Below are 22,802 nucleotides of genomic sequence, written 5' to 3' on the forward strand. Positions count from 1 at the left end.
AACCCTTCTCTGAGATTACTTCTCCTGATCACCCTACTCACTCTTATTACCTCCCAGTGTCCCTGATACCATGGTACTCTCTCTTGTTTCTCTAGCCACAAATTTAACTCTTTGATAAGGATATACATGAATCTAAAATCAAACAAACTTCAGTGATAGAAAAAAATATAAATAAAACATTAAATTTAAAAAAAATATCAGGACACAAATGTTTGGACATATGAATATATTTAGCTATTGAAATAAAGACTCTTGGATATAGGAATAAACTGATAATGGGAAATATACTGGGTATACAGGCTTCTTGAAACTAGATACTTATCACTTAAAATGTAAAGATTTTCTAGACACTCTTAATTCCTGCATCATAATTATAAATATGTTGAATGAAGAAATTCCTATATAGTAATTAGAATTCTTTTTTTTTTTTTTTTTGCGGTGGTGAATGACATTGTTTCATGGTTTACGATTTGGCTTTTTGTTTGTCTCCATATTTTTTATTGATGTATTTTAGTTGTACATAATGGTGAAATTTGTTGTTAAAGTCATATATGCACATGATATAACAATAGAAACAAAGTCCTAGCCCTGGACTTACTTAGCTCTCACATGAACTTTGAATCACTTGAAAAAATAAAAACTACAATTGAAAATACACTTAAAATATATATTTTTTCTTCCTTATATAAGGCTGTCTAGCAGAATAATATCACTTTCTTGTGTTAGAACTGGCCTCTGAGTTACATGTCAAAAGGAGGGATGCTCCAGTTCCTGTCTATTTAATTCATCAAATAACCAAATTATCTTAAAAGATACGTCATGTGCTAAATTTAATGACTTAAAAGCAAGATTCTGCAGGGAATTTTAGGATTTGGTGATTCGAATAATATTCCTTTTCTTAATTTCTTTTCTATTCCTCCGTATTTTTAGAGTTGAAATCATAAAAGAGGGCACTAGAGCAACCTTAGAAAACACGGAGAAAGGGGCTGGGGATGTGGCTCAAGTGGTAGCGCGCTCATCTGGCATGCGTGCGGCCCGGGTTCGATCCTCAGCACCACATACCAACAAAGATGTTGTGTCCGCCGAGAACTAAAAAATAAATATTAAAAATTCTCTCTCTCTCTCTCTCTCTCTCCCTCTCTCACTCTCTCTTTAAAAAAAAAAAAACACGGAGAAAGATGGACAGGTTCTTGATAACAGTGAGGATCTCTCTGTCTGTCTGCATTACGTGATTCATACAAAACTCCCAACAATCCAATCAGAGGGAAACTGTTATCCCCTCCCCATTTTTCAGACTTATAAGCAGGGAAATTGAGAGATTAAGATCTTCACACAGAGTTCTTCAGGTAATAAATGGCAGAATAGGAATTCAAAAGCAGAGAGATAAGTTTTAATGCTTAATTGCCTAACCACTACCATGGTACCTTTGGGCTGGGTAGACTGCTTGAAGCAGACAGGCAGTTGGAGATGAGGGCATAGAGTGTTAGTGCCCCAAGGTGACCTGACTGAAAAAGATAGTAGCATTGATTGATCTCTCATCCAAAAAGAACATCCCTTAGCAATACATGTCATTTTCCTGGGATTCTATAGACATTTAATGCATATAAAATACCTGCCACATAAAAGGTACTCAATAGTTGGTAGGTGTTCATTTATATCTATACATAATCTTGATTGCCAGGTCTTTTAGGCAGTGCCACCCTCAGACTTTCTTCTCTCTTGGTAGTTACTGCCCAGAGTCACTGACAATTATCTGGACACTAAAAGAGCAAGAGTTCCTGAAATTTACCTTCTTTATTTTAAGTAGGCATGACTTGAAATCTCAGTATATGATTTGAAAAGCAATATATGCCGTTATACTGGCAAATCCCCTTTTCGTCAGAATGTAAGACCTATGTGTGTTGTTTTATTGTCGGTAAAATTATCTCAGCAATGCATGTGGGTTCCTAGTCCATTTGATTATCTATTTTAGAAGTAGATCTCAAGTGTAGCAATTACATTACATTTCTGGTTTCCAGTGAGAGTTGCCAGTGAAAGACATTATTTGCATTTGATATTTATTTGATATTTTCCAAATTATAAAAATGGAATGATTTTAGAATATATTTTAAAGTAAAAAAATAAAGTTTGTAATCTGGGTGCTATAAAAAAGAACAAGGTCCAAAATATGTCTTGTTTTAAGCCTGTGTTCCATTATTTAGCTTATATTTGGTATAGATTGTAAATCTACAGTCCACCCCCAACAAGCAGTAATTTGTGTGCTGGTCTGCTAATTAGGATGGTTATTTTCTGTTTTGTTGATGAGGGTACAGCCATGAAGATCTCCCAATTAGGCTTCACATTTGTAAAACCCAACCCTTTTCCCTTTTGTGTGAAGATGACAGTTCTAACAGCAGCCCCAGCCTAACAGGACTCCAGGGAAAGGATCCTCCTCTGGTTTTATTGAAAACAGGGCCAGTTGGGTCCAGTGAGAATACTGCCACTGGTCATGGTGCAGAGCAGTTTTAATCCTGACAATGTACTTACCTTCTTTCATCAATTTTATTTTAGAACAGAATGCTAAATACTGAGTGAACAATATTTAGACTATTAAGACTGTCATCTGAAGTTATTTTTTAAAAATTATAAAATTTTCCAAGAATAAGAAATTCTCTTAAATAATATGTAAAATTTATATAAATTTAAGGTTCTGCTCCATTTTAATAATATTAGCCATTCTTGACTAAGTCTGGCAATTACAGAATTATAGCATGTATTTATCTAAGTGTATGATACACACATGTGCACATGCACACATATACACACACACACACAATTATAGTGAACAAGTATGCGAGCTGAGCTGTATTACAAGTCAAAATTAACAGATGGATGGCCCTAAGCAAGGCAAAAAAATCACTGCAACAAAATCTAGTGAAAGTGGAGGAGTGAAGCTTTTTGTTAAGCCCTATTAAAATCCTGGCATACATATCACTTTTAACTATTTCATGTCTGGGAAAAATAACAATCTTCTTAGATTTTCTACCTGTTCTATCAGGTATGTAAAAGCTGCACAAGAAAATATGAATGGAAGATTATTTTCATTAATAATATGATATAATGCAGTGTGCCTATTAATAAATACTTTTGGAATGTAGTCAGAATTTTAACTTAAACAGTGTTTACAAATAGAAATATGTGTAATAGTCATAATAGCAACTGATAAGAGCAAGTAAGTTGGTGGACATATTTTTAATATACTCATATGGACTAATATGAACTAGTTTGAGATATGAGCAGTTATCTTTTGAATGCACAAGGAATGTGTTTTCACCATAAAATATGATCTATGAGCTTTTCCATTTCTACCTACTGTGCCAGGTGCTATGCCCAATTAATGAATGAAATTTTGCTGTGTTTTTGAGTCTTTGTGTATTGAATGGTTTGTAAATCATTCTAATGGCTTTGTGGAATATAGGACAATAGCCATGAGCTCATTTTATAATTAATGAGTAGTATACTTTTATCTGTAAAAAATATGCTCTGAAGATAATTACTTTTTTGGTTTGCATAGATTTGTAAGTAAGGCATTTGAAAGCTATATTTTTATTGAACTTAAAAAGAAATCCCAATATGGTAGCATCTTTATAAATGTGAGAAGACATTTGTCTTACAGATGATCATATTTTAAAATGCTGAAAATGAACTTGCTTCCATGAAACTTATAGGAGCAAATGAAAATGTAGGTGTTTTCTTAAATTACTTAGTCCTAAGGATAAAACAAGATGAGGTATTCACACCTAATAGGGTGTGGCTCATATTAATGTATTTATGACAAACTTACTTCATAGGAATTCAGAGGATTCCAGGAATAATAGGTGCACAGATGAAATAATAGATTTCAGGAAATTATATACTTGTTTTGGGATCTTTGGAAAAATACAGTCCATTGAACAGCTTTTCTGGACTGGACAGTACAGAAAAGACATATTCATAGTTTACAGAGTGAAGTAGCCACTTGCTTCTGACCAAGTAAAAAAAGTGATTGTAAATCACAAGGGGATAACTGTGTTGGAGTAGGTAACAGATAATTGAAAATAATACTTAACTTTGTAAAATAAGTTTATTTTTACAAAATAATACAAATAAGTTTAACTAAATCATGATTAGCAAATAAATAAATAAATTGTACTTTTAGCACTTCATTCACTTTGGCTCAATCGTGAGAACATTTGAAGCTAAAATGCTGGATTAAAGTAATTAATTTGAAGAAGGCTTCAAATGGTAAACATTTGGCTGGGCATAGTGGTGCATGCCTGTAATCCCAGCAGCTTGGGAGGCAGAGACAGGAGGATCACAAGTTCAAAGCCAGCCTCAGGGAAAGTAAGGTGCTAAGCAACTCAGTGAGACCTTGTCTCTAAATAAAACAAAAAATAGGGCTGGAATGTGGTTCAGTAGGTGAGTGCCCCTGAGTTCAATCCCTGGTAAAAAAAAAAAAAGAAAAGAAAAGAAAAAAAGAAAGAGAAATGATAAACATTTGAAATAAGTTAAATGAGTGTGTATCTGTTAACAAATGCCCATTAAAAAGTACTGCCAAAGTGAAAGTACATTGCAGCAGTCTCCATCCCAAAGTCACTCTTTCACGTAGGATATGTTTAGTCTAATGTATGCTAATGTCAGAGATTTTTGCAATTGATCTTTTGAGTCCACATTGAAAACTCTGAATACCATATTGTTAGTTAGAAAGTTATTTTCTCTGTTGTTTCTCTGTTGAAATAATATTAATTTCCAACAGGTCAAATTTGATTTTAGCTAAACCTGTTTAAAAAATAATAATAATAAAATCCCTTATGGGTTACAAGGGTGCCATCTAGTGGAAATCATTAGTACTTTCATTAAAAGAAGAGCATTTAAATTTATAGCACCTTTTCAGAATAGTCTCTTAGAAACACAATAGGACACACATTGAGACATTTATATTGTCATAAAATTGTTCAAGAACATTCAATCAAATAAATAATTTAAAACTAAATATTCCTTCTCATAATTCTGGGACGTCATTTTTTGTATGTTTAGCTCTACTAAATAACACCTGGCATATTAAAAAGAAATAATGAAAAATAATACTAATTATATAAACATATTCCATATACATTTTGAAATATTTTAAAATGTAACTCCCTAATGTTATAATCTTACCCTTCAAATTTATTGTCACAAACAATTATTATTTATTACAGAATCTTCTCAACAAAAATAAAGGTACTTAATGAATATTACCACTCTTTATGTGGAATCACAAAACTAATATTTCTCCTCCCTGTTTTTCATCCAGATTAGTTTTTGAAGTTTCTTTTTTTTTTAACTAGTACCTCTTTAATTTGTAGCATTCTGATTAACAACAGCTCTCTATTAAAAAAAAAAACACTAAATTTTGCAGACAAATTCTTATTTTCTCTCAGGCATCTTAGGATAAAGAAATGGCGATTTTCCTCTGGTTTTGTGTAGAGAAGTGCTTTTAAAGTTTGTCAGAGATCAATGTTAATGTTGATGAAAGGAAAAGCCAGTCATTTCCTCTGTAGAGGTTACTCCTGCTGCCTTTTAGTGTTCCCTGAGAGGGAAATTGCCAGAAATGTCAATAGATATATAACTACAGGAGTATAATAGAATCTTACTATAATCTGAGCCTGATTTATATCTATACACATTGTTATATTTTCTAATACATAACATAAAACAGTAGAATGATACATAAATATCTTAAGTTAGCCTGTGCCCCCATGCCAATTACAAAATAGGGCTACTATGTTTGCAGCCTTCTCTGAAAGTTCTTTATGGTTTTTCTAACATTGGAATATAATACTAGTCATTTCATAGAAATCTATTCCCTTTGTGGCTTTATCAGTGTCTCTGACATTTGTAATAAATGCTTTAAAAACTGGTTATTATTTGATTCTGAGACCAAAATATCAGTGCAATTTCTGTTGAAATTTTGACTATATTCAACACACACACACACACACACAACATTTTAAATCTCTCTGTATCACACATGCACATATATACACTTAATATGTTGATGTGATAAATTTGAAAAGTAAAATGTATCCATAGTTATTTTCCTAATCAAATATTTTTTAATCCTTTTTAAAAGCATAATTTATTAAAGTGGTTGGCAATAATATGGTTCTGTTGATTAATGCTGACTTCCGAATTGTTTATCCCAGCTAGAAGTTCATCTTCAAATTAATTAATGAAGAAAACCAAATTCTGTGTTTTATTGAGAATATAAGACAAATGGACTTGACGTGTATAAGAACCCTTTTTTAAATGTTGAAATATTGAAACTCTGTCAACAAAAGTGAAATATATTGCCATTTATCAAAGGTTTACTGATATATTTATTTATTTTGCTTTGAGAATGTTATTTATCAGTCTTGTAAAATTGTGTTTATACTGACCAATAATAATCTGGCCCTGAAAAATTACTGCAAGATCATTGGCAATATTTGCATTTTCAAATATTAAAGATCAAAAATTATGGAACAAAGTATTTTAAATATTGTTGATATAATCACTTGTTATATAAACAGCCTTTAAAAGTTGTCTTAAAAATATTGTTTGCAGCCATGTTTCTTATACCCACTCAGGTGAATAATGAGACCTCCTGCGAGTAATGACCTTCTTTCCACCTATTAACACACTTCAGTGACAGACCATCTTAGGGTACCCAGCAGTGTTGCCATGGGATGAATTTTTATATAGTCTGTGATCAACAATGGAGAAATGAAACTAAAGTACTTCATTTCCAGGATGGTTTTAAACCTCCTAATCTCTGCTCAGTAAAAAGCTCTCTATAAATGGGGTTAGTTCTGATTTCTAGCATTCTGTCTAATAAAGGTATTTCTTTAGTCAAATACTAGAACAACTTAATATTAATTAAAATAAGCTTTTATTAATGTAATTAGTGGTGCAATATGGACAGAATAGACACACCATCCTGGAGTCTAGTTTAATTCAACTATATGAATATCTAGTGACTGCTGATTGACAGTTTTCAAGATCACTTACCTCTTTGTGGCTTCTGAGAACTTTCATTTACAAATTCAGAAAGCCTTTCCTCCTTTGACCTTTGTATTCACTCTCCCTTTTACCTTTTTTTTTCAAGAGACAAAATGTAATATATGCACACAGTTTTATATATAATGCAGCATCACAACATATAGGGCATTTACTCTTTTTTTTGTACATTCAGTTATGTTTGAAATACTTCTTAAGGCTACAGAACAGAACATAGTAAAATAAACATGAATATATTCATGTATAAAAAGTGATATGATAAAGAATATAAAGTACTATTTTCCTTTCAACACTTCAAAAGACATGTACTCTCCCTTTTACTTTTTTAACCATCACCCTCATCAGTTGTTAGAAACCACTTGGATGGTTTATGAACTTGAGCAACTTTCCTGAGCTCCCCAAGCCTCTTAGCCTTCAGGTCTATGACATGGTGATGATTATGTTCACTTCCATAGAATTATTGTGGATGTTATATACTCACAAAATTTGTTATTCCAACACTCACTAGAAGTTTCATAAATATGAGGTAATATTATTTCCATTCTATCAAATACAACAACAACCACCAGAAAAAATAAAAAAGGAAGAATTAATGCCTATTATGTTTTAGAAGCAGTATGAATTAGACTGGTTGATAATACCCCTCAGCTCTTTTTTGCTGATAGTTTTTTTTGTTTCATTTTTCTTGCTTTCTTTAATCTTTGTGTTTCAGTTTGAATAATTTGTATTGACCTGTTTTGAAATTCAGTGAGTCTTTCTTCAGTCTGTTGATGAGCTGATTAAAACAATTCAACTCTCATATTATGTTGTTTCTTTTTTCATATCATTTTCACTTTTTAAAAATAGATTTCATCTCTCTGCTATCAGCCTATCTATTCAGGTATGTTGTTTATCCTTTTTATTCTTCTCATGTCTCATAATGCTTAATTGAGTACTGGGCCCCATGGGTACAAAAAATTGTTTACATCCAGAAATGGGCAAGATTCTTCTTCTGTAATGCTGTTAGTTTAAGAGGTTGAGTCTACCAGAAGTTGCACTGGATTTGGATTTTTTTGCTGATATCATTTCCTTCAGTGGGTTGCTGTCTTGTCCTTAGGGTGGAGCCCTGCCAGTGCAGTTACTAGGTTTGCTCAGTGTTCCTACTTCACTCTCAGCTATCAGCAGACCTTTTACATCTGAGCCATACTGGGCTAATGGGGACAGGGGGAACCTCTCCATGTTTTTCACCCTCCATAGCCGCTGTTTCCTGGTCCTGGCTGTAGGGCTTTTCTGTGCTGTATCCAGCTTCTTGGGGACTATGTTCCCCTTTATTTCAGGTGTGGACTGTCTTAGTAGCCCTCTCCCCTCTCCCTTCTCCCTGTGATAGACAAACTTCATCAGTCTGTATTTCATCTAGGGTGGATGAGAGTTACCTGTACCTCCCTCGTGAAATAGACCTCTGCTTGGTATCAATGTAAAATCATTTGCTTAAGAGAGTTTCTTGTTCCTCCTTAAGACACAGAGATTTTGCTTCTCTGTTGGATCTGAAGGAATGCTCAAAGAAATTGAGGCTTCCTACTTGTTGCTGAGCTTGTCACCTCCTGCATACCTGAACCAGTAAGGGAGCTCTTCAGTTTCCCATCTTCACCTCAGTCTTTTTTATGAGCGCTGGGTGGTGAGGTAGCCTGATTAGCAAACAAAATTATGGACATTTATGTTTGGAAAAGAGCCAAACTCCCCTTGTCTTTGAGATTCCCAGCTATTCAAAATTAACATGTTGGCCCATACTTGGCCTCTAAGACTATTAAAATTTTAGCAGATTTCTTCTTACCTGGTTATATGGCAGTTTTCTCTTTCCTTGTGCTTTGCAAATGGTGAAATTGGTCCTGTCTCCCATCTCTCTTTTGAAGAGATTGAAATATATGAAATTCAGTGTATTTGGTTACCTGGCAGCTCAGGACCCTGAGAGGCTCAAGAACGATTACAATTTATTTTTTAGATTTTCCAGCTCTTTCTCATTGTCAGAGTGGGAGTGACATTCTCTTGCAGCTTTCTGCATTGCAGATGAAAGTGGAATTAGAAGCAAAAGAAATTAAAAGATAAGATTCTTGGTCTCAAGGGCTTGGTAAGATAGGAATGAATTGAAAATGATATACTGATTTTACAAGGGAACATATACCAGGTAACCTTTGAGTGGTAGAAATAAAGTAAATAAAGCTGACGAAGAATAAGAAATCACTGTGATCTTGGAGAATTGGGAAAGGGTCCTCAACATGTCAGGACCACTTCAAAATCTTCCTACTGACCTAGCCTCATGTGACATTTACCATTTATTCTCATAGCACTTCATGCAGGTATTTTTCTCTTTGGATGAAAAATGCATAAGCTCAGAGATTTGTTTCAGACTTGGGGGTAAGCAAAGTGAAACTTTTGGACAACAGTTTGCCTCAACTCCAAATTAGGGGCAGTAGCAAAGATTACATCTACCTTCAATAATTCATGTATTAAAAACACCTTAATTTTATGAAGTATAAGAATTCCATTTTCTTCATTTTCTTGCTCATCTGTCTATATTCCTTATCTCCCCTATCTAACCCCAGCCCAAGAATTTAAATTTACCTTGTATTTGCCTTATTTGTATTTGTCTGCCATCTAGTGATCAAAATGGTAACTGCAGATCACCTGGCCCTTGTTGCTTCTGGAAGACTTCTTTCACCTTTCTACAGTCTGATGATACACTTTCTGGAGACCATTATAGTCAAAAGAAAGAAAAAATTTAGCTTTATTAATCAGCTAAACAAGACTTACTTCTTGAGGTTTCATTGGACATTAAGTTGTATGGTTTTGCAACTTAGTCCTACCCCTAAGGTTTTCTTATGATTTTTCTTTCATATAAAATAGTTTCTCTTCTTGTCTTCATCAGACAACTCTATTTCATTCAATTTCTAGCTATATGTTTAACTTCTCTAGTAGGATCTTCTCTAATAATTTTCATCCCATACTGATAGCCTTTCTTTTTCAATACATTTTCCCAAATCAAGTATTGACTTCATGAATTTTCATATATTCTAGATGTGTATTTTACATTTTCATGGAAGCAGAATTTAATTTTATGGTTATGTGTGTTCAGAACCTAGTAGGAGTCTGATTGAAGATGTATGACATCTTGTTTCCTGTTTCATTTTAATCTTTTGTATCAAAGTGATATATATTCTTTATTTCATTTTTATGAGTGTTTTTACATCCCCAAAATGTGCCTTTATTTTGTATAGTACTGGTTTCCAAGACAGTTGCTAATAGCACATCCTCTATGTAACTTGTGTTAGTATAACCCAGTGTTAGTCCAGAAACTTTTTATTATTTCAGTTTTAGTAGATGAGCAGCTAAAGCAAGCACACTTCAGAAGATTCTATACCTCCTTACTTGATTCAAGAATTTACTATTGTTTGTAGTATGTAATTGCAGTTCTATATTGTTAGCATTACTAGTCTATACACTGAACCTATCTTTTCATTATTAAGAATGTTTCTATTTGACATTAATTATAACTAGCATTACATAATCACTTTAAATAATGTCTGATCAGTAATTTACATAAGTTTTCATCTGTGCTGTCTGTTAAAGTCTTACTTGAATTACATTCATGCAATGAGAAGAGTAAGTTTTTAAATCTTACATTCAGGATTTAAGCATTTTTGTCTTGTACTTTTTAATGTCTTCTGAAGAGGAAATATCTTTTTCATTTCTTTTATATGACTCATAGCATTGAAGAAAATAGCTTGCATGCCATAGGTGCTTAGTGAATGTTTATAAAGGAAGAGATGCTAAGAGGCATGGCTTACTACCTTGCTTTCAGTAGGTTCTCAATTAAGATTTGATTAAGTAGCTTTTAATGTTATTCTTCATAATCTGGACCTACAAGTCTAGGGTATATTCCTTGCCTATCCCACCAAGTTCTCACTTGCTTGCTAGATCTCTGACCTCCTCCACTTCCATATAACCACCATGAATTTAAATTTTTCCAGCCTTTTGCCTTTTTAGAGTATGTCTGCCATCTAGTGATCAAAAAGGTAACTGCAAAGTTTAATGGGCCCTTTGAGGAGCCCTATGTACCAAGTTAATTCACAGCACACCACTTTACCTGATGGTCCCACCACAGAGACTTTGTATGTATTGTTAACTATTACCATCATCTTATTAAAACCAGCTAACTGTTGAGAGCTCAACTCAAAAAATCTTTCAGAGAAAGACTTCCTTTGACCTCTCAGGTTAGGTCAAAGTGCTTTTGTTGCAATCACAGCTTAGTACAAGTTAATTTTAGTCATAATTTTATGCTTATTTGTATGATTATTCACTTTAATTAATGTGTAATTTACTAGAAGGTAATATCCATGAGGGCAAAGAGCCTTCTTCTTTGTTCCTCTAGCATTAGCCCAGTACCTGACACATGGAAGGCACTTCTTTAATCTTTGTTGAAGGAATGAATATAACAGTCATCTATACCTCATGGATCCTTAAAGTGCTTATGTTAGTCAGTAGGGTATTTTCTTACTAGTTGTTTAACTCATTGAATAAATACTCAACAGAAACTACCTACTTTGTATGATACTCATTTACTCAGAAAACATTAACTGCCTACAACAAAGGATAACTATTATCAAAAAGTAAAACTATAATTAGTGAGGAAACTAATGAGATAATACAAAGGACAGTCCATAGGTCGTTGGAAATATTGAAATGCTAGCAGATGCAAAACTCACTAGTTCTGTTAGACAAAGGTTAACAGTCATAGAAAATTATTAATATATTAATCAGTTTTTTCTTTCTAATTATAATTATGTTCTGTAAAATTGATCACAGGATACACTGTTTAATACCATTCCTATATAGAAGTGATGAACCCTGGTCTAGGTAGGAAATATGAAATCCTAATTCAGATGTGCTTATGAAGCCCACATTATGACTTTGATGCTACAGATTTTGGAAAAAAAAATAGTAGCTTCATTTTAAAAAAAGTTGGAATTGAAATAAAATCATCTACACTATATGCAGGAAGCTGTAGGATATAAAGTAAACTATTAGGGAAGAACATGATCTAAGGATTTGGAACACAACAGAGAACGACATGGATTCGGTTTTCTGGTTCCTATTTTTGACTGTGTGTGACTTTGGGTAGATTATGAAGCCTATGTGGGTATTCTTCCAGATTTCTTGTACAGTCCTTTAGACACTAAGTGAGTGCTTAATAGAAGAATTTAATTAATTCAACTCTGTATTCCCAGGACCTAACCCCGTATATATGTGAGAATGCTTTGTAAAATACTCTATATATTGTTATATATTTATTTTCTGATAATCCTTTTCTACTAGTTCTTAAATTCTAATGATATTAACAAATAGCAACATAAAGTCCCATATTTCTTATAGTTTTGCTCATTTAGTTTTCATTTTGATTTCTTTCATCAAAAAGTTAAATGTAAGACCAACTGGCTGGCATAATGCTGTATACGGGATTCAATGCAATAATAATGTCTTGTCTTTAGAAATAAAGAATTGTATTATATTTTGTGAGTTGGGGGATGAAATATATTTTCCCCAAAGAAATAATGTTGTGAATGGTGATTCTGCAAATTTTCACTTAACTCATAAACCTCCAACTTAAAGTAGTATGATAGTAAAGTGATACTATGGTTTTAGGTCATCCCCTTTATTTCTTTTCTTTTCTTTCTTTTTTTTTCTTTTGCAGTAGTAGGGATTAACTCAGGGCCTGGTATGGGCTAGGCAAGCACTCTACCACTGAGCTACATGCACCCTGGTCCCTCCCCAAATATATTTATAATCACCAGCCTTACAGGGAACTTAGAGGAGTAGAGAAGAATAGATCAGTGCTATAGGTTGCAGAAACTTGCTTATTAATTTTGGGTGCAATAAAGGCAGTTATCTGGGTTGGAAAATAAAAATGAGAAGACAGAAAATTATTTATCTGTGGTTTCATGGCTGAAGTGTACACATTCATGTTCACTGTTGCCTGTCTCAAACAATAGATTGCATTCTTAAGCAACTAAAACATACAGATTCTGGCCTTTAAATGTCGTTTTCCACTTAGAAAAACTAGGAATCTTTTCTGAGGTTATGTCAAAGAACACAGGAACCAACTTTAAAGAGCTACCACTGATGAAGGATGGGATAATTTTTTAAAGTTTTATTTTGAAATATTTCAAACATGTGCAGTAGTAAAGAGACACTTATTAATATTGCCCAGGTTTCTTTCATGTACTTCCAGTAACAGTCAACTCAGGGTCAGCTCATGCATGCTCCTTCTTCCACCACTGTATTATTTTGAAGTAGAAAACCAACAGTATATCGGGCTGGGGATGTGGCTCAAGCGGTAGTGTGCTCTCCGGGCATGCGTGAGGCCCGGGTTCGATCCTCAGCACCACATACAAACAAAGATGTTGTGTCTGCCGAGAACTAAAAAATAAATATTAAAAAATTCTCTCTCTCTCTCTCTCTCTCTCTCTCTCTCTCTCTCTCTCTCTCTCTCTGTGTGTGTGTGTGTGTGTGTCTTCTATCTTTAAAAAAAAAAAGAAAGAAAACCAACAGTATATAATTTAATCTGTAAATGTTTCAGGTTCTATCTCTAAAGGATAAAGGCTATTTTTAAATCAAAATCATGGTGTAGTTAGGTGTGGTGGCACACACCTGTAATCCCTGTGGCTTGGGAGTCTGAGGCCAGGAGGTCACAAGTGTAAAGCCAGCTTCAGCAACTTAGCATGTGGCACTAAGCAACTTAGCGAGACCTTGTCTCAATATTTAAAAAATAAAAAAAGGGCTAGGGTGCTTAGTGGCTAGGCACCTGTGGGTTCAATCCCTGGTACTTGTACACACACACACACACACAAATTATGGTTTAAATTTTAAAAATGAGGCAGTTTGAACACCAAGAATAATAATAACTATGGTCTATTGAACCATATTAAATATATGCCATGCTTATAAAAAGTCCTTATGGCTCACTATTAGAAATTGTTAGAGAACTAACTCATTACTCTAAAAATTGTTAAATAAAATGAAACAGTTGGTGATTTATCCTCTCTTTTCCCATGCACATTGCACTTTGGGATAGCTAAAGAAAGTTGTTCTTTAGAGAATGCCCTGAAATTAATATAGAAGGAATGCTCTAGAAAAGCATAATTCTGCAGTTCCTAAAGAAATGATGGATTTAGTCAGTGGTTATCATAAGTCATGAGAACTCTCAAAACCCCCAGAATCTCTGTTGAACCAGAACCTACATTTATCTTTTTATAAATTGCTAAAAGATTTCTGTACACACTAAGGATTGAGAAGTACTGCTCTAAAATACTTGGGGTGGGGGAGAGTAGGAGCAGGGAATAAAAGAAAGACAAGTTAGGCAAATACTGATGATTGTTAATACTGTGTGACAGGTGCATGGTGGAGGTAGGGTTGGTACTCAGTCAAATATACGTAAATAAAGATCTGTGCAACTGTGTGCTTGTGTGTGTTCAGTCCACTGATTTATTTTTCATTATTAGTTTGTAGAACTATTAAGTGTTGAGATGAATACCAACTGTTTTCTTTCATTTCTTCTTTCCTTGTTTGCCAAGTTACTGGGTAACCTTCAAAAACTTTCTTTTGAAAATGTTCCTGATAAAATCACATTATTACTTTAAAATTTACTAAAGATATTTGTTTTAAACTCTGAAAGTCATTTTATTGTTCAATTTCTTTGTAGGCATGCTTAAAAAGGCCTCTTAAGAGCCTTGATGGTGTTCTGTATGACGATGAGGAGGACGACATTGAAAGAGCAAGCAAGTAAGTCATAGAGTGTGGTGTCCTACCCAGGGCATGGCTTGGTAGCAAAGCCTTAGGCTACAAAGGATGTCTCAAAGAATGCACACTCCTGGAGCTCAGGTTTTACTCCCTTGCAGTGTCCTTCTGCAAAAGTAAACAGTGCTCTTGGGAACTTTGTGGAGAATGTCTTGGGACAGGAAAGAAAGACAGGCCTGAAATACCTTGTTCTTGGAAAGCAGCAATGTCTAGAGACTTTACTATCTGGGATGGTGATAAAGAAGACATAAAGATAAAGGTAAAGATAAAAATAAAGAAGACACCTAAATTAGGTTCTTACCCTTATGCTGAAAGGGGCAAGTTTAAATATGAGGAAAGGTGATAATCAAATTGAATTGAGTGAGACATTTCAGTACAGGATAATATCAGAATAGAAAAATTTAGTACAAATGTTAAAATCAATTATAATATTAGGCAAGGGAAATAATAGTGTAGACTTCTTAATAATTTTGATACATGGTAGTATTTCTCTACATTAAATAAATGTTTTATATAAAAATATTCATTTCTTTATAAAATAAGTGAGTAAATAGAAGGAAAACCATATAAAAATATTGAAAGTGAACTTGGGCTATTACAAACTTTCTAAGTGTTCATGCGAATATTTCTAAGGTAAAGGGCCCAAATCCCACAGGATTAAATGCTGTGAAAAGCCCTGCTGCTTCTAGATGGCTAAGGTACCATAAACTTTTGGTTCTTAATGCATGTACTTAAATTTCCAGTACTTGAATTGGTGCATAAATAACTAAGAACAATTAGTTTGACCATGAACCAGTTATTGGTTTTGTGTTGTTCCACTGTGAAATGCTGCTATGGATTTAAAGCCATCTCATTGATTGAATGTGGTTGGTGAGCTGAGACACAGCATCTTAGGGTGTCCACCTACTACTGCATGTTTTATTTTCTCCAGGTTATCTTCTGAAGATGGCGAGGAAGCTTCTACTTATTTTTATGAAAGTGATGACTCTGTTGAAACAAAAGCAATGATTCCTTATCCAGGTGAAATGGACTTGTTAGGAGAGATCCTTGACACACTGAGCACACATAGCTCAGATCAAGGAAAGCTGGCAGCTGCAAAGAGCTTGGATTTCTTTAGATCAATGGATGATATTGATTACAAACCTACGGTTAGTTGACCATTCAGCTTATAAAAGTAAATGAAAACATTCTTGCCCTTGCTGTGATTGACTGATCTTATAATCTTAGTTGGTGGAAGCATTTAACCTCTAAATAGGTGTTCAAACCTCAAAACTGGTATAATTTAATCACTAAGAATTATTTCTAATAATAAAATTCCTATATTTTCCCTTACACTTACCTAATTCTGGTGATTATTACTATTAATTGAATTTTTTGTCTGGAAGTAATTTTTTATAATCTAATTTTATAGTTGTCTTCTTTGGGGGAATTTTTAAAATGTTAAGTGTTTCTATCTTTTTATTTTACTTCCTGGGTTTTCAGAAAAGTATAATAAATGGATTTTTTGAGTCATTTTCCATCTTCTTACTTCCAAAATGAATGGTGTTTTAAACAAAATTGAACTAAAGCCAGGCACAGTGTTGCAAACCTGTAATCACAGCAGCTCAGGAGGCTGAGGCAGGAGGATTGTGAGTTCAAAGTCAGCCTCAGCAACTCAGGGAGGCCCACAGCAACTCTAACATTAAAAAAGGAGGGGGAGGGCTTTGGGGATATGGCTTAGTGATTAAATGCCTCCAGGTTCAATTCCTGGTATTAAAAAAAATTAAAAATAAAAACAATTGAATAAATGCTTTAAGTACATGAAGGATAATAGTATGAGCAATGGCAACCCTGTTCTGATTGTAAGAGACTCCAGAACTTGGCATGAATTATATAGTCTAGTTTGAATTTGACAGGTGACAATTATAAAGACATAGAGACCAAAGTCCATCACGTTTCATTCCTGTTCAATTAGAGGTGTCAGAATAACTGTCAGTGCTATAATTCCCCCTGGGAAGAACTTCAAGTTGCCAGTCTTGAAAGATATGAACATTGATTTCAAAATGGAAAAAAAATGCTGCTAAAGTAATGCTGTGATCTTATTAAAAGTGTTCTGAATTTGTTATTCTTTCAGAATAAATCCAATGCTCCTAGTGAGAATAACCTGGCTCTCCTATGTGGTGGTTCTGGTGATCAAACAGAGTGGAATCTCGGGCAGGATGATAGTGCTCTCCATGGTAAACACCTCCCTCCATCTCCCAGGAAGAGGGTTTCCTCTAGTGGCTTGACAGATTCTCTCTTCATCCTAAAAGAGGAAAACAGTGAAAAACACCTCAGTGCTGACAATTTGAGTAGCCCTACTGTGGTGGAAAAGCCAGATCTTACTGCAGGATTGAGTTTTCCAATAGCTGTCACTGAAGTATCCCAGACTGATAAAGGAAGACGAGAAAAGAAAGAAACACTAAGCCAGATTTCAGATGATCTGCTTGTGCCCAGCCTTGGGCAACGTCTATCTACTTTCGTTCCTTGGGAGAAAGAAGGGAAAGTCAAAACAACTTCAGAAGATACTGGACTGCTCCATGAAGTAGTGTCATTATGTCACATGTCATCTGACTTCCAACAAGGTTTAACAATTTCAGAAGAAAATACAAGGGGAAACCAAGCTTAAGTCACCAATTAAGGGTCATTCACTTGCATCTAAGCTTCTATGGAAACATTTTGGGATTGCCTGAAATTTATGTAGTAAACAAAATCATTTGTAGGAATGATAACTCTTGCTACTATTTAATTTTTTTTTATTTGGAACAAACATTTCCCCCACTTGTTCATCTTGTGGATATGTATGTTATCCATCGATTTTAAAATGTAAAGTGAATTCTTCTACTGTGCTATTAAATCAGGTACTAGTTTGTATGTATGTCTAAAGTAAGTATTGAACATATGATTTCCCAGTATTTGGTGCTTAAATGCCATTCATTTATTTAAAACTAAGTATGCATATATAATTCTTGCATATAACCAGTAGCTATTGTACTAATCTGGTTGAGCATGAACCTGATCAGGATGTCAAAACTAGCCTGAAACTGATGAAATTGTTAACCCACTAATTGCCTTAATCTTAAAACTATATTAAGCATACTTTAATAATGTATGAAATTACATGTAAACTTTGAGATCTAAGTTATTTGTCCTTCAGAGCAATAATGCCTTTTTCTATTCATCAATTTAAAATCAAAATTCATTTTTTAAGGCTCAAAAGCTCTCTTGTGGAAATATTTAATTTGCTTTTATAAGGACACTGTAGCCATGTTTTCCAAAAGGTATAAAGCTATAAATTTACCTTTCACTCAGTGAAATATATGAAGTGCTGAATTGCAATGTGAAGTTAATGACTTCTGTTTACAAATGAGACATGTACAGCATTTTCAGTCTCTGTGTATGCCTTTGCTAGCTAGGGGTTCACTGCAAGAAGGCCAAATGCAATGTAAACTTGTCCAGACTAAAATTTTCATGTCTTTTTTCTTAGCTAATCATTTTCCATCAGAAATGCTTCATATCATTATCTCAGATTTATTTTTTTTCAAATAACTGATTTTGTATATAGAAGTTTTAGATTTATAGAAAAATTGCAAAGACAGTGCAGAGAGTTCCCACAATATGTACTCAGTTTCCTAGATTATTAAAATCTCACTTCGGTGGAATATATTTGCCATAATTATGAACCAGTATTGATAGTCCATACATTATTAAGATTTCTGCAGTTTTTCCTTAACGGATGCTTTCTGTTCTAGCATCCCATCCAGGACACCATATTACATTTATTTGTCATGTTTCCTTAGGCTCTTCTTGGCTATGGCAGTTTATCTTAAACTTTTCTTGTTTTTGATGACCTTGACAGTTTTGAGAAGTAGTGGTCAGATATATTTCAGGGTACCCCTCTTGGAATTTGTTTGATTTTTTTCCCTCCTAATCACAGGATTATGGGTTTGGGGGGAACAGGTCACAGAAGTAAAGTGTCATTTTCATCACATTATATCAACATGTTTTGTGGATGTTGATGTTGATAACCTGACTGAAGTAACATTTGTCAGGCTTCTCCAACATTAATTTACTCTTCAACCCCCTTTCTACACTGTGGACTTTGGAAGGAAGTCACTACAAGTCTCCCACTCTTAAGGAGTTAGGCTTCATCTCCTTTAGGCAGAGGGTTATTGGAATAAATCATTTGGAATTCTTCATGGGAAATTTGTCTCCCACAAATTTACTATTAGGCTTTGGAATTCATCTAAATTACATAATTACTTCATGGTAAGGCAGACTAGCGATGTTATGGCTAATTTATCTCTGTGTACCTATTTTCTGTAGCCTCAGTCATGATTATATTCTTTTAAAAATACCTTTTTTAACGAAAAAAAGGAAAAAAATGTATGAGAAACCATTCAAGAACTCTAGTAAGACACCACTGCAAATATTTACTGAAGAAGTATAATTTCAGTTAAAAATCTAAAAGTAGGTTTGTTTAAAACATTGCTTAAAATTATTTATTCAGGTCAGTTTTTTTTAAAAAATTACATTCCAAAATTAAAGGAGTATATTGTAATCAGGATGATTAATCATTCGTAATTATAAAAGAAGATGAATCTTGTTTTCCTTATAAGAATGGGTTCTAATATTAAGGAAAAAATTTTTAATCTTTATTTTAATCATAAAAGTAAGATTCAGAGTTATTGTCAAATTTTGCCTTTATATGTTCATTTCAAATTCCAGTTTACTTTATTGAAATATGCAACAAAAAAACTCCATATATCAGAAGAGCTGTTCTAACTGAGAAGTAAAAAAGGCTACTCTGATGGTTAATCTGCTTGGCAAATGCTCCATTATTTGTGAAAGAATACAAAGTCATCTTTTAATACAAATTTTGAAATGAGGTTTTTTTTTCTCCTTCCGAACTCAGTCTGAAGAATGAGATGATGATGAGTGTAACAGACCAGATTGGGGTGTCAATTGACTTCTTAATACATAGCATGGCCACAGAAATGTATGTTCTTTTTCTAACTTTCAGTCATCTCACAACATGTTTGGCTCTAATACTATGTTGTTTTGAGGATACTTAGCCACTCACAAATAACGTTAATTGTCTTAAGGAATTTTAAAATGATTTGTGCCTTATTTTTACATACAAAATTAGATGTTTTACTCTGTTAAAGACAAAAGCAAAAACAAAATTCTACCTGTTATTTCTGAAAAAAATCCAGAAGACCATTAGCAGATATTGGCATCTCAAAACATTAAAGTTCTGAGTACTCAGAGTCTGCTTTTAAACTAGCTTCCCAATATTTAGGTAGATATACTGCAAATGAAGTGAAATTAGCATGAATTCTGAAATAAATAAGTTTTATTTTCTACTGTGCCCATATTTTCTGTTGTAACTAAACCAGATTACAAAAATTCCCTCACTGTTTGAAATTTTTTCAAAAAACACAGCACCTCCTCTTTAGCAAAATTATATAAACTTAATGACTTTTGATTTTGTGATATGATCATTTATATGGCCTCTAAACTGAGTCATGACTCTTCCTGAATCTTGCTGTAGCTTTTATTGTTTTGCCCTTAGATTGCATCCATGGTCTTTCATGGAAATAGAGAAATAATATATAAATTTAGTGGCTGTTGTTTTGTTTAGTGAAAATGTTGCTAACTGGCATATTTTTATGATTAACTACTTTAGCAAATCTTAGGCACCAAAATAAAGCATGATTATTTTTCCAACTTAAAACTAATAACTCCTTTTAAAAATACGGACTTTTTAAACCAGTCACAAGGTACGATAACTGAAGGTGCAGGGGAAATAAAATCATTAACATTGTTCTTGCTCTGAAAGGAATCGCAAAAGTATTGAAATAATAATATAATAATGTGCTTTGCTTAGAAGTTATCAGCCTAAGATTCAAAAGTCAAGAAAGATGTTCTTTTTTTTAATACCTGCTTAATCTAAAGCATGTTCTAAGTACAGAACTAAAGTACCATATCTGATTTCATTAACTTTCCTAATCATTATGCTAATTATGATAATGCTGCTAAGATATCTTTCAGAGACTGTTTGTCCTTGTTTAACTGATTTTCTGTCAGATAAGCAAGTGGCTTATTCCTCTGTGGGGAATGATGCTCCTTTTCCATGCTTAGGGCCACTTTATTCAGTTTAGTAAGAAGTGAGGGTGTGGACGAGAATCCAATCATGTTGATAAGAATCCAGTTTTTGTAATATGAAATGACTTGCATTCTGCCTCATATATAACAACTTAGAATAAATAAATAATTTAACTTTTTTTTAAAAAATCCAGTTTTTACTTTTTTCTCTTATCTTTATAATAGCATTCTCTAGAAACACGTCCTTCCATTTAAATTAAACTAAGTGACAATACTGTTATTAGGATTTTATGCTAATATTCTAATACTAGAATCCAGGAAATCTAATGAATTGTTTATTAAATAAAATGATGAAGTGGATCCTGAACAAGAGGAGAAAACTGAATATTCTTATAATTGGTAGACCTTCATTCTTTATTTGAAAATTCAGATTGATTACTTTCATGAATAAGTTTTCTAATGAGAACTCCATTTTGTTTAGCATCAAAGAATCTCAATCTAAGAAAATAATTGTAAATGAGAATATAAATTCAGGAATGTAAGATGAATCTCCAAGTTTAATTCCCCCAGAGCAATTTTTAATATAGGAAAGAGTTTTTAGAAACCTTGTGTCAGTACTGACATTTTATCTATGTGGAGCCCAGTAATATGGTTAGTGCATGTTTCATAAAACTTCTTTAAAAGCCACATTGGTTTTGAGCAAAGCAGTTAACATTATGATCTGGTTAAGGAATAAGGAATTATGTACATTTAGACCGAGATGTATTTTATTTTACAAAATAATAGGATTTTGTGCAATATTTTTTTCTTTCATAATTTAGTTAATATAAATATGCACATCTGCTTTTCTAGCAGATGCCTTAAGGTCATGTCTTTCAGTATTTGCATAAAATTGTATGTAGCAATGTTCTGTGTGATTTTAGGAAAAAATATTCTTTATATTGTTGGAAAGAAAAATGTTTTTTTTATTTAAAATAATTATGGATATTGCATTATTGTATCATAACTAACTGCCTCAGCATCAATAAATATGCAATAAGAAAATCCTGTACCTTAGATTACCAATACTGTTACTTTAAAAGAAATGTTTATGGTACAAAGTGTTGATTCTATGTGAGTACACTTAACACATAAGTCTGTTCTGCACCACATAAATTTAAATGGCATTTGTATGGTGATGACCACATATATAGATTGTAACATCATTTGTGATGAATCTTTGCTAAAATTTATAAAGGGCATTGCCAATACTTTTTAACTGTGTGTAAATTAAGTTAATTTTTGTATAATGTACAGTTTGTTTAACCTTAGAGCTTCTATAGATTTCTACTTTTATTATACTTGAAAGAGGCAGAAAGCACTGTGGAAAATTTGTAGCCCTGGATGTGATATGCAAATATACCAAAAAATAAATAAATAAAACAAGGTACTCAACAGCAATGTTAACAGAATGCTTTGTATCCAGTAGGCTATGTTTTTTCAAGCCACGTTTTAGTTTAATGAAGTAATTGAAGATATACAATCTTTTATCTTAGAAGGTTGTAAAGTTGCAAATGATTACCTCTTTGATACGACAAACATGTACGTCTCTTCATCTCTGCTATTTCAGTTCTCAGATGAGAGCCTTGTTGAGATCCATTAATGAATCCACCTTCTGGTTGATGATATGCTGTTTAGAACAGAGCCAGTTTAGAACACTGTGCATGTTAAATGCACTGCATGTGTCAAGTCACCAACCTTTAGATATAGTTTTCATAGGTTATTTTGAGAAATAATCACATACCAAAAAT

At 33.3% G+C, this 22,802-nt stretch overlaps 1 protein-coding gene across 1 annotated transcript in view; it reads left to right on the plus strand.

Moving 5' to 3' along the window:
* The window catches only part of DENND1B (DENN domain containing 1B), a 233,626-nt gene extending 211,178 nt beyond the window's left edge, over window positions 1–22,448 (plus strand). The window contains exons 20-22 of the mRNA XM_081300539.1: window positions 14,792–14,871; window positions 15,818–16,034; window positions 17,000–22,448. Of these exons, the coding sequence (XP_081156665.1) occupies window positions 14,792–14,871; window positions 15,818–16,034; window positions 17,000–17,533 (831 nt within the window). The 3' untranslated portion in view covers window positions 17,534–22,448. The remainder of the gene's footprint in view (window positions 1–14,791; window positions 14,872–15,817; window positions 16,035–16,999) is intronic.
* Window positions 22,449–22,802: the final 354 nt, after the last annotated feature.

The sequence above is a fragment of the Spermophilus citellus genome, assembly GCF_964194105.1.
Source record: "Spermophilus citellus genome assembly, chromosome: 6".
NCBI classification, from domain to species: Eukaryota; Metazoa; Chordata; class Mammalia; order Rodentia; family Sciuridae; genus Spermophilus; species Spermophilus citellus.